At 35.1% G+C, this 13,973-nt stretch overlaps 1 protein-coding gene across 1 annotated transcript in view; it reads left to right on the forward strand.

Annotated features, from left to right (window-relative positions):
• Positions 1-13,973, forward strand: part of CEP128 (centrosomal protein 128) — a 97,786-nt gene that overhangs the window by 67,338 nt on the left and 16,475 nt on the right. Inside the window, exons 20-21 of the mRNA XM_031065378.1 lie at positions 3,089-3,138; positions 5,847-5,870. Coding sequence (XP_030921238.1) covers positions 3,089-3,138; positions 5,847-5,870 — 74 coding nt within the window. The remainder of the gene's footprint in view (positions 1-3,088; positions 3,139-5,846; positions 5,871-13,973) is intronic.

Here is a 13,973-nt window from a genome sequence, read left to right on the forward strand (position 1 = left end):
GTTTTAAATCATAACCTATATTTTTCCTGTAAGTTTGATTAGTGACATCTAATTCAATGTAGTGCAACTTCAAGGACACTTGGTGTATACTGATGCATAGCTCAATGAGATAAATTTGGAATTTGGGCGCTGTAAATAAATTGTTTTTGTATGGCTGCAGAAAAGCATGATCCCTAATTTTACAGACAATGTCCTGAGCTTGTTGCTGATTTTCTGTGGCTTTAAATATCTAAAATATATCTGATTTTTTAATAGTTTTAGCTTATAGTTCCTTATTGGATTGCAAGATTCATATTTAGCTAGAAATAAAAAGGGAATATACTGATGAATATCTTTGTTTCTACATCTCATTTCTCTTGTTGTCTTTTCCCATGTATTATTCATCTTTTGAGAAGAGCCATCAATGCCTAAAGGTGCTTTTTTCAATAATGCTATTTCTTCTAGTAAATTTATAAATTGATGTGTTCTGTGCCCCATGAGAATAATGATGTATTGCTTTGAAAAATCCCCAAGTACCCTATGGTTACATTAGGCCTTGAAAGAAGATGGTGGCAGGATTGTTGTAGCAACCCATGCCACTCTGCAACTTCTTTTACAAACAGAATTTGAATTGGAAAAACTCAGAGGCTGTTCATAGGATGGGTGAAAGGAGCTTCCACTAGGGCCAGTGACCATCTTTGCTCTGTTGCAGACACAATGCATTCTCTGTCTGAACTTTATTGCGACATTATTTTCTGACACATAGCATAAAGCATAAAACATATATTTAAGTTTGCACGAGAACTTAAATATGGGAAGTATTGTACAAATGATAAAATAAATCAACATAGCTTTTCAGATCAAGTAAGCAAAGTTATTCTGTCATGGTAAATGGTGTCCAGAGGAATGATATAATGTGCTATATATGACTTTTTGTATAGCTGTTTAATATAAATGGTTTGGGTTTTTTTTACTTCAGCTTTGGAGAAAACATGTCATTATTTTACATGGAATACTAAATGGAATCATCAGTTGAAATGCAGAACTTGATTTTTAAATATATCTTCATAAAGGATGACTCTGTACAGGTGTATATTTTGTCAGTTAACACACTTGAACACCTGCCTGCCCTTCCAGGGACAGAGTTTTGTGAAGCATCCTGCAGGACAACTGATTTAGGCAGGGGTAGGATAAAGTAAATGGATTCTAGATAACCCTAATTTGAGATGCAGAGCTTTCATATCTAGAGACTGTTGGCAGAAATCAGTTCAACTTATTTTAAATTTCTAGAAGATGTTTGAAAGGAACCTTGTAATAGCAACCTTTTCACTTAGAACAATCTAAGTGAATCTACTAATCTGCTGTGTCTATACAGTAGAATCTTAATTACTACATTAGAATGAAAATAAAGCAAAGTCAAGTAGTAATAATTAAGGGTTTTTGGTCATATGGGACATGGGAATGAATTTTCCATTTCCCACCCTTTTCTCATAACTTATTCCTTGCTCCTAATTTTTTTAAAAGCTTGTATTACAATACAAATCTTTATCAACTTACATATAATACTGGAATATACCCAAAGTAAACATACAGTGCAGCTACTTTTCAACCCAAATTTTTGTACTAATGTTGATGGCAGTGCATTTGGCTACAGTAATTTATGTGGCAGTTGGATCACTGGACTGAAAAAGCATACCAAAGAAAAATCCAGAAAAACATAGATGCACCAAAACAAAGTGAAGAAATGGTAATTTTACTAATTTTAACAAAGGATTTGAAAAAAGTGGCATAGAAGTTAAGAAGAAATAATAGCAAGTCAATCTCTCAGCTTGTGAAAGAATTAAGTAAAATTTTTACATAGTATCTACATCTCTTAAAGGACTGGTGCTTGGAAATCAGTCTCAATCCACATGCAATCAGAAATTAATAATAAGCTATGAAAAAACAGGGTTGGGGTGCTCACAGGAAGGTTTCATAACAAGACAAGAAGAAAAGATCAGAGATACAAAGGAAAAATTAATATCAGAATATTTTCTGTAGTTGCTGTTGTAAATCATTGAAGCTTATCTTTATGAACAATGTAAGTATCAATAAAGTTTATTTCTTATGGAGGCAAACATAGGTACTTTCAGTTAGCTGTTCTGTACTAGGATGCTGAGGAATTTGACAGTCAGAATTCAGTCCTCTAACGTTGTCAAGGCAGTTTCATAATCTCGTAACTCTTCTAATTGCTAGCAAACTGGAGCATATCTGAGTTTAAAGTCAGTTTCTGGTTTAGATAAAGCAGTGCTCTTCTCATGAAAAACTCATGAGTGAACTTCTGATAGCTGAAATAGCCATAAGCCTGCAGCATGTTTTTTTGTTTTTCCTGCTCTTTATGAGGTTATAACTTCGAGGTCCCAGAATTCTATATATGTTACAATTTATCAAAAACATGATTTTAATCATAAAACTATGTGAATGAAGTAAAAGGGAAAAGCAACTCATGACATAAGCCACAGAATTTAAAAAAATTAATTTCTAATCTGAAATAGTATGTATGTGCATATATGTGCCAATGTCTATAATTGTCACACATGATGATACAAGATATTAGGATTTTATCTTGTAAAGACTGTAAGAAACTTTTCTAATATTTTGTCACAGTGAATTATTTTCCTTAGCAAATTTTTTCCATTTTAGTGAGAGGAGGTAATTATTGTGAGTCAAAAATAGTCTACAATATTCTATAGTAACTTTTCATATACAATTCCATTGCTTTGACAGTCAGTTTTAGTTAATTTTTAGGCAGAATCTCTTTGATTTTTTTATTCAATTCTAAAAATGCACCAGAAGATTTATTTCAGGATAGAAAAGTTTATCTGTAAATCTTAAAGCTCTTTTCCCCCCAGTCAGACTGTGTTCTTAAGGCTGTTTTTTAGTCACCTCAACAACCCATGCTTGGAAACAATCATATCACTGCCACATTTAATCTATTATTTGATCAGCTGAAAAGGGGTGTTGTGAAATCTGTAAAATAAAAAACTCAATGACTGTTTTACACAATACTTTTTCTATCAGGCCGCGAGACAGGAATTTGAATTTACAAGTTCCATTTTTCATTTCGCAGAGCTACTAGAGAAGACGCATAGAAGAGAAGAAGAAATGGGAGCTCTCCAGGTATATTTTCTGCTCAATTAACTACCTACATTTTTTGTTAAATTTCTTTAAACTGCCGTATTGTATTACAGCATTATGATTTTCTGAACTGCCTTATAGCTTAAATTCAGATTTGGAAATATATGCAGACAAAGACCCAATAGCTAGTAATACTCACTGCTGAGTTTTTTCATTGGTTGGGTTAAATTCTCTGGGCTGTGTTACTTTCTTTTGTAAAACTGAATAAAACTGAAAGTAAAATATTCCAAGTAAGTATTTAAAGCCTCTGAAGCACTAAATGTTCATAGTCGCCTTTCTGAGGAAGAATAGACCAGTCAGTATTTGCTAGGACCTGATACAATATTATCAATCCTTATTGTATGTCATCTAGCAGTAAAGTTGTTTGTGCTAAGCACTTTAAATTCGTGCTTAAAAACTCAGTTTTACCCTAAGCTCAGCTTTGGAAAAGTATTTAAGCATTGCAGTCAAAGAAAACATACTCCGTTCAATTTAAAATGACTAAGAAAGCAAAAACAGCTGGAATGTCTGAATTGTGAGGCTCAGGAGGCTATGAGGGAGGATAATGTGTGTATTCTTCAAAATACAGAAAGAAAAAAAAGTAGTTTTTAACAACAAATTGCTACAAACAATACCCAATATGAACATAAAAAAAGTTTACATGCAATATGAAGAGTATCAATGAGTCAGCATTCTGTAAGTGTATTGAAAGCAGGACATTTGTGAGGGAATTGATGAAGATAAGGCTCATAAGGAAATTGACATTATGTTTTGACCATAGGATTTTGTTTGAAGATAAGCCTTCTCTTCTCATATAACAAATAGAAGGTATTTTGAGGGCTAGAGGTATCAAAGAAGTTAGTGTACAAAGAGTTTGATCCACTAAGAAGAGACAAGTTGCAAGACCCAAAAGTTGCACAACACACCAATCCAGCTGTTTCCTGTTCTAACAAAAATCTTGGCCTGGCTCTCTGGCAGCTCAAGTTCAACAAGGCTGAGAGCTTGTCTGCGTAAGCAGTTTACACAGGTGCATATCTAATTACATCAATGTAAAAAGATCTCCTTTCATGTGAAGCAATTCTGCATCTGCTTTCATGTGAAGTTTCATGGTTGACAAATTGTTCTAATGATATTACTTCTGATTGAATGAGGAGTAATTTTAGACTGCAGGAAGTTGCATCATAGTAGTGTCTTGCATGGCTCTATGTGCCTGCCTGCCTGTCATGTTCCTGATTAAATTGCTTTATTGCTTTCCCTAGCTGGCAGTTCTGTGTAAATGTGTGAATTGTAGTGCTCTGGCTGCTGTTCTTTCATATTCAAATGCTTGATAGCAGTTTTTTCTCCTTCAAATATCCATGCTTTCACAGTCAAGTGGTGTATAAATTATCCGTGGTAAATTTCCTAATACATTAGATGCTGGTCCAGAAAATTATCTACTGAGACTGTAAGAGTTTATTATACTTTTAGAATTTGGCAACTATATCATGCACTTTATTTAATGCATGAGTCATTTTGAAAACACTCTTTATTCTATCATTGGAAACATCCTCACGCTAAGACCTTTTTTTCAAAGTAGTCCTCTTTAAATGAAAAAAAATTATTTGAATTGATGTTCATTATCACCAGAAGTTTATGAGCTCTGTAAATACCATCTTTTTCATGGTAATGAGTATGTACTTCACTGCAGAATCTTTAAATAAATATGAGTGTTTGCCACTGCAATTTTGTGGAGGAACAAACATCTCAGAATAAAAATTTCTGAGTTTTCAATATAATACTTTTTGTCATAAGTTTGTTCTGATGCATGGAAATAATCTGTATCTCAGACCTACTTCTAAGGAAGAATAAAGACTTTAGCAGGTGATAGACTACCTTGCCTAAGAAAAAACTGAGTAATATTTGAGTAAGGTAAGAGTTCCTGTAATGTCTTAATGGTCACATACTCTAAATGTGGACTCACCTAAACACTGGAATATATGTTTTGTCAAATAACTTAAAATACGATACTTAGTTAGGATGTAGTACTATCTTGATTTTACTAACTTCATATTTTTCTTAAAAATACTACACAAAGGGAAAAGTATGTTGAAATATATACAGTAAATTAGTTAATATACAGTAAATTAGTTAATTCTGGGTTCTCTGTATTTTGTGCTGGATTAAAACTGACACAAATTTGTTTTATTTGTTTGACTAATGTCATCCTGTTATTAATAAAACATTATTCAGAGCTATTTTTGGATGAAAGAATAATGATATAGAATTTACTTTTTAGTTTTCTAAGGAAATGCGTAAAAGAAAACTAAGCCTGATGCTAAGATGATATGAATTCCAAATCATGCTAGGTTTGAGTCAGGTACAGTCAGAGATGATAAAAAAAAGAAATAATTTTTTTGGGGTATGTAAGAGTAAAACCAGCAATATTGAAAACCTAATGCACTAATTGAAAAAATATATTGTGGAGTAATTATTGTAAAATCCTTTCTCACCTTGTTTCTGGATGGTTTCAAGTTCTTGGGGCAATTTTCTAAGTGGGATAGTATGATAAAGACATCCAGTGAAGTACAACAGTTCCTACTCAGTGAGTTGTTTACAAAAAACTGTATGTATGAGACCACGAAAACCTCAAAATTAATCCTATTCATCATTCTTTGACTTACACTGCATTTATATTCTTGGCTTTCTAATGGGATCTTGTATTTTGTTTTTAGGAACGTATTATGGCCTTAGAAATGGTAAGTTTCTTAAATTAATTTCCAAACCAATCCCAATTACATTGCTGATAATTTGTCTAAATTATGAAAATATTATTTATATCTATACTTTTTAAAAGGTTGCAGTTCTGGATTTTTAACTGTCATTCTGCTTTTAAGAGAAGATTGCACTGCAACTCTCTGTGTAGATTTTTACTACAGTATTTTTGTACTCATTATATGAAATACAGTGTATTTCAGTATTGTCATTTTTCTATACAGTTCAGTCCTCATCCCATCCCCGGGAAGAGAAATGTTGTAGATTTTATCCATACAAAAGATGTTATTTTTCTAACACTTCTAGGTTTGAGGTCCATGTGATAGATCTAATTATTTCAGTGACTACTCTGTATGCTTACTTGTTTGGTCAGGGAGGTGCAAGACAGAATCAGTTCATCTGCCCATATCCACACTGCAACTAAAAGAGTAAAGGAATGTAATTTTAACCACTAATTAATATAATTTAATGTGACATAAAGCTGGAAGAACAAAACCTTATGCTTGTACATGCTGTGAATGGATTTTCCAGATGTCCCAAGGTGGTAAGTCTGTCAGGTGGAATAGCTGAAATGAGTTTCAGCTTGCCCTATGAATTTGGAACCATTCTTCTTTCCCTTCGTGTAGGAATGTCCAATAAAATATCACAAATCATATTTATCGGGCCCACAGTTCCTTTTCATGAGAAATCCAGAAAATTTCATCTGAAGAAACCACTACTGAGACAATATCAATGCTGCAAGTATAAACTTCTAAAATTTATTTGTCCAAATTATTACTTTATTCTTTCTGATAGTCTCTGCATCTCTGAAAACAGTTTGTGATTTCAAAAATGTATTTTAAATGTATTCAATCTGTTAAAAACATCTTTCATTCAGTCATGAAAGGCCCTTTGGAAATTAGAGTGCTGTGCTGCAACACCTGCCTTGTGGAAGCAGGAAGCTAGTACTGATGTTCAGCGTCCTGGCACTTCACATGGTGCTGTGTCAGGTGTTGACAGGACATGAATTCTGTTCAGGACCTTCCCTTATTCATGGTTTGCTTACATGACAACCAGCCAGGCTTGTATCCACTGACATCCATTTCTCACAAACCATGCATTAAACTGCCTGCAAATTCCTTGTCCTTTCTGCTCCCAGAGCTATTTTGACACAGGCAGAGGACAGTTGCTTGCAAGTACCCCAATGTCAAGTAAATTCTGTCTATTTTGTGACAAATTTTTCTTACTATTTTTTCTGGAACTTTTTTCCTTTTTTATACTTCCAGTGGCTCTGACTTTAGAAAGGAAGATTTGTAAATTATTGTTCAGATAGAAGAAAAGGATGACCTATTTATCATACTATCCCACTGTTCTCCCTTTCTCTGCAATCAGCTCACTTCCAGCTCCTGCACTTGCCAGTAGAATTGTTGTAGTGTCCATGAGATGAACTTGCCAGCTTAGATAATAAAGAAAATGTTGGGAAAGAAATGTAACATGAACCTTTCAGATTCCATTCAGAGCTCTGGATGAATTAACCTTCCAGGCATAGCTTAATCTAACTCAGTGGTTTTGTGAGTTGCAGCAAACAAGGAGCCCTGTCAGCTCCTTCTCCTCTCAGCAATCTCTTTGAGCTGGAAGCTCCATCTCCTGTCTATGGTACCTGGCAGTTTCTTGGGTCTTCTATTTCCTTAGCCAGCTCCTGTTTCCAGAGCAAAGTACTGTTATTATGAATCTCCTTCAAGATACTACACATGATCTGATCACTCCCTTAAGGACCCTGAGAACAAATAGTACCCATTTAGAAGAAGCTTTTGGATATTTTGGTTCTTTTTTGCAATCAGATCAATGTTGCTGTATGATTCGATAGGTACACCACTTCTTGCTCCAGCAAGTTGTGCAGGTCAGGAGCAGAAGCTGGAAGGTAAAGAAGAACAAGGTTTGTTAGACAGACTCACTAGTGGATATAAAAGGAGCTGAAGAACCTAGATGTTTTCTGAAATAATCCTTCAGCTCTTGAGAAGTGCCAGAGAAGTAACAGACATAGGCAAAACTGAGATTTTGAGTATCTAGAGATTATGTGTTTTGTTTGGCTTTTTTATTTGGTTTAATGCTGTTAATTAAAGTGAATTTAATTATTTAATAGCTATTAACAAGTAATATCCTAATTACTTTAGTAATCAATTATTTAGTCTGACATTTTGAGAGAATGAATATGATTAATCTTTCAATTAAATGAGTTATTTTATTCTTGAGTATAATTTAGTTGTTACATACAAAATTTGGCTCTATTTATAGAGAAAAGTGTATGATTTTTTGGGGAAAAAAGTCTGCATTGTATTCTCAGATGAGGCTACAGTGGAAAGCGTATTTATTTCTCATAAAGATGTCAGGATGCATTTTGTAGGTGCACACTGCTGCTGTGCTATGCTTGGGATTTTAGTGGGTTTCTATAAAGTATACTGTTCTTTGTTTGCATAAGCTGCAAGTCATGTTTCTCTGCCCTACTAGTACTAGTCTGACATAGAAGACTGCAAAATTTAATTTGAAATCAACCACATCCTGAAGTAATTCCAGTGAACATATGCATTCTATATCCTTTGGTAATAAAACAACTTGTTGCTTTCAGTAGAGAACCCAGAGTGAGGTTACCACTTTTCTAAGAATACTTGGATCAGACTTTTTGGACAAAATTCAGCTTTTTATTACAATGTCCATAAATCTAGGTTAATGTCGGTAATGCTGTAAGTATTCAGCAAAATTGATATTTTATTATGAATTTTTGGTTCAGTATGGACATTTATGCATTTTGTTGTAATGCATTTTTATGTTCAAGAAAGTAAGGTTTTGAATACCAGTAAAACAAATTTCTGTCTGCATCCACTCAGCAATATAAAAGCTATTAGATTGTTCTCCTGATGCAGGCTCAAATTTGCATCAGTTTTATGGTTTATCATCCAATTTAAAAGAAGAATTGGAAGGATAACAATACCAAATGCGTTTTGTAGAGAGATTATGTGACTGCCTGACACCATCCATTTTTATGTGCTTGTTCTTCCTTTCTGTCTCTCTGTGTGTGCCTTCCATCAATAAGTAAGTCTTGCTGTTAGCTCTTGAGATTATTTAATTATTTTCATACTTTGCTTGTATGAATGTTGAGGAAATACTGAATGGAAGGGTTAATACTTTCTTTTCTTCTTTGATTCTGTAGTGTCTTGCCAAAACTACCGTTACATCAAAGGCTTTCTGGTCCTCCCAGAACACAGCCATTCTTTGATCTTAAAAAAATGACCAGGAGCAGTTTGAGATCCTCTGTCCTACCTGCCTCGCCCTTTCCTTTCCTTTCATCAGGGAGCCAGTGTGTCACTTCCCTTTGCTGGGCTTCCCAGAGCCTTTCCTCTGCTCATTACCACCAAGTGACTTCTGTGTCCTGTGGGCTGGCAGCCCACTGTTCCTTTCCTCCTAATGCTCAGCTTTCTCTTCCCTTCTTCCTTGATGTTATCTTCTCACCCCACATATTTATTGCTCTTGTTTAATACCCAGCTACTCGTCCATCCTCTGCCCCCTACTATGTGGTGTTTCACTTGTTCTTTCAGGTTTTTTCTAATGCAATCACCTATAGTTTTCTAGCCCTCAGAGTGAAAAGCATTTCCTGTGTTCAGATGGAACCTCCTGTGTTTGTTTGTGCCCATTGCTTGTCACCGGGTAGCACTGAAAAGAGCCTGACTCCCTCTTCTTTACATCTTTCCTTCAGATCCATGTGCACATTGATGAGACCTCCCAGAGCCTTTTTTTCTCCACACTAAACAATCCCAGCTTTCTCAACTTTTCCTCACAGGAGAGATGCTCCAGTCCCTTAAAAATTTGTTGTCCTTTGCTGGACTGGCTCTTGTGTGTCCTTTGTACAGAAGAACCCTGAACTGGACCCAGCACTCCGGATGTTGGCTGACTAGAGGAGAGGGATCACCTCACTTGACTTGCTGGCAATGCTCCTCGTGAAACCCCTACATGCTCTATCTATGTTCCTTTCAAAATTAGGAAAATGTGTTCCACATGTTGCAAATATTGAACATTTTTGCCAAAGTCTAAAACCCCAAAATCCTTAGGTTTTTACTTAGAGAAAGAAAAATCTCTGGAAAAATGCTTATTGCAAAAGATTTAAGTTATCTAAAATTATTTAATTATTTATTTCAGTTGAACTATGAGTAGTAGTATACAGCATTCTCAATTTTTTTTTAACGTAGTGGGTATATGCATGTAAGTGTAATTTTAAAGAGAGATCCTATGAGTTCCTTCCACAGGATCCTCATGAGAAATCAGAGAATCACTGAGGTTGGAAAAACCTCCAAAACCCTCATGTCCAATCTTTGACTGAACACCACCTTGTCAACTAAACTATACCACCAAGTGCCATGTCCAGTTGTTTCTTGAACACTTCCAGGGATCAGCCTCCACCCCCTCCCTGGGCAGCCTATTCTAATGCCCTTTCAGTGAAGAAATTCTTCCTAATGTCCAACTTAAACAGTTTGAGACCATTTCTTGTCCTGTCATTTGCCTGGGGAAAGAAACCAACCCCGACCTGGCTACAGCCTCCTCTCAGTCAGTTGTAAAGAGGGGTAACATCACCCGAGTCTCCTTTTCTCCATGATAAACAACCCAGCTCTCTCAGCTGCTTCTTATATGAATTATGTTGGCCTTTCATCTGTGGAATATGTATCTGAGTTCTTCCACAGAATGTAACTGGATAAGACATAGATTTGTGCTTTATTTTCCTTGGTTTGGTTTGTATATCACAAAATAAGTTAAATTTTGTTTGACAGCAGACTATTGACTAGATGTTTCTAAAGTGCTGCTAGGTCCTTCATTTTAGATTTAAATGCTTCCTATTTGATCTAGGTATAACCATAGGAGCACAGGCATCAATTACACCTATTGATGCCACCACAGGTTTCTTTTTCTTTCACTATTGTGAAGCTTTTTATTAAAATAGGGAAATCCATAAGGAAAACTCCTAATTCTTTTCCTACTCTGACACTGATTTGCTGTGAATCCTTGTTTAAATCACTTCTCTTTCTACTTTAATTTTTCTCACCTGGAAAACTGAATGATATTTCTTCTTTCCCATGAAGGCTGTGTTAATTGAATTTTTGCAATGCTTTCTGGAAGGCTTGAAGAAATACTGTTAGCATACAAAACTTTAACATAAATTATAAAAACTTTAACATAAATTTAGTCTGCAGTGCTTCATATTGTTAATGATGAGCAATAAGGAAGTCTTTACACCTTCTGAGAATGTGTTCCCACTAACATGGCATTACTTTACACGCTCTACTTCTTGTGTAATATTGCTTTTAGTTCCTAGGAATTATATCTGGATGTCTCTGATCAAAATCTTAGTAAACACTAAAGAATGGATTCTCAAAAACTACTCCTATGGACCCCCAGAGTACTTGGAACACTGACTGATGATTCACAGAAAGCTAGCTTGCCAAAAGACAACGGTTTCCTCCATGTTTCCAGCTGCTAGTATGCATCAAACAACTGCAAATTCATAAAATAGTTTCCTAAGATTTTTCCCATGTAAACATTCCTCTAGTTAGCACAGGGATGTCATGTGCTTATGAATGAGAGAAAAGACAGTCCATGTCATTGCAAACAGGAAAGGAAGCATTCATGAAGTTCCTTTAATTAAAATGTGGACCACTCCATTCAAAAACATCTGGAATCTAAATTGAATGTTCAAGTAGTTTGACATTGGCAATGCATTGTTAGCAAAGGTCATTTGTTTTCCATTAGTGTAGTTTTTGCTTTAAAAAATCTTACTTGTTAAAACTCTCATGAAACAATGTAATACAGAAAAAAAAAGCACCAATTGAGCATTGAAATTGTAATTTGATAAAGTTGCATGTGTTGCCTTCCTTTGTATAGGTAATTTGACTTCTTGATATGCTGAAATCATCAAAACAGTGGTATAATTGGAGTCATGATATATGTGGAATATAAAGATATCAAATACATTTTTCTGTTTTCTCAGAACGTTCCCTCTCTACATATGATGTACTGTTCACAGAATGTCCCAGCTGTTGTAGAGTTTGCCTGGTATAAAAGTCAGCAGAGCACCTCAGGCCTCTCAAGCAGAACCACCTGCTTAAAAGAAAAGTGTTTGATTTATCAGTGGGGAGCTAGAGATTGAAGCTGATAGTGCATAGTTTTACAGATCTTAACAGGAAAAGCAAAGGATACTTTTAAACATGCTGTGTGCATCCTGTTCTTGCTATTTAGGCATTCAATACACTAAGGTCATTTAAAAATAAGTCATTTTAGGTCACCTCTAACACTGTATTTTTCGTTTGAATTGTAACTGCCTACTGACATGCATTGCAGCCAGTTAAAATGACGTTGCATTTAATCTTTTTATGGTTATTCTTTGGGGATTAGCTAACTGGTACTTAAATCAACTCTTATTAAGAAAAATATCTGTGCAATACAGATAGCCATTTGTTTTTACCTACCTCAGAAAAGAATGGAGCACTGTACTTGAAAGTCAATGAAGTTTGGTTTCTGGTTTATGTTTGTGTTTTCAATATATTGACTATAAAGGCAAACCTCAGGAGTATTATATACAAACCTGTTTTGATTTATTTGCATTTAGCATTGCAGCTTTGAGACTAAAAATAAAATGTGTCTGATTTTGATTTAGATCTGTCCCTTGAGACAGTGTGAAGCTATTACCAAGAACACATCAGTATAGGAGGATTAACTGTTCACATGCAGTTAAAACATCAAAGTGTTTGTATGAAGTAATGGAAAATAAGTAATTTGTTTTGTCATTTTCTGTGAAAAATAGAATGCCCCTTTTAAAAGTAAATAATCTTTATTTTAAAAACAGAAAGATTAGTTGCACTCAGTCTATTGAAGAGTACTGCTGTTAAGTAAAGTGCCATTAATACTGCCTCAGACAGTACCATGGGTGTTTTTTCCTCTTATCAGTACCATCAGTGCACTGGGTCAGTACCTGCTGTGGCTTGTTATACAGAAGTAGACAGATGTGATTGCTGTCTTTAGGATTATTTTTATGCATTATGGCATACAGCTCTCTGATTTCTGGGAAAAAATTTAACAGTACTTAATTGGCCTCTATATCAGGTGTTTCTAATATCCTTTTCCATGTTTTATCTGTGTGGCTAAATCTGTCTTTTTAATAGAATAGAGTGTAGTCATTAATGATACAAGTATGGCATTTGAACCATCTTGAGGAGGTTGCTGTGATTTTCATTAATTACCAGACCACTTCTATGGACCAGCTAAAAGCTCTTTCATCATCTTTCCCTCACATTCTTCAATTTCTTGTGTATTTCTGTGTATTTCTTTGTTGCCACCTTCCTTACTGAACCTCCCCTAACAACAAAAGTTGCTTTTTTTCTGTTTTTCTTCCACATCACTACCATTCTTTTCACTTGTTTTATGGAAAAGACACACATTTCTGTCCCTGAAAATGTTAGTGTGTGAGTTTTCCTATTCAAGTCCCTCAAGACTACTCAGAAGACTGTGAGAATTTTGCGATATGAAAAGAACCATTCTGGTCAAGACCAAAGGTCAATCTAGCCCAGCTATTGACATTGCCACAATGGCCCAAGCAAAATGCTCAGGGAAGACTGTATGAGCAGGACTGACATGTATTTTGTTTCTCATTCATTCATTCTGATTCCAGCTGTTCAAAGTTCGAAGGCTTCCAGACTTAATGTAGTTTCTGTGAATTTTGAACCATTCTATGGTCTTCCTCATTCATGAACTTGCCCAGTTTTCTGCTTAAAGCCATATAAAATTTTCTATCTTTATGTGACTTCTGATTTTACACAAATTGGTAATTAGTCTTCTCAGGCACCTCTCTTACTGGCTGAAGAGTCCTATTCTTTAGAGTATTGTGTTTATAATTTCTCACTTGGAAACAGCACGCCATGGCTTTGAAAATTCTTGTTCAACTCCTCTGACCTTTCCCTTTTTCCCTTTTGAAATAAAAATCCACATCTGCACTCAGCAGTCAAGATGCAATTGGATTAATGATCTGGGACAGTTATGTTTTCTGGCTTTTTTTATCCTTTCCTGATTAT

Source organism: Geospiza fortis, unplaced genomic scaffold, assembly GCF_000277835.1.
Source record: "Geospiza fortis unplaced genomic scaffold, GeoFor_1.0 scaffold54, whole genome shotgun sequence".
Taxonomy (NCBI): Eukaryota; Metazoa; Chordata; class Aves; order Passeriformes; family Thraupidae; genus Geospiza; species Geospiza fortis.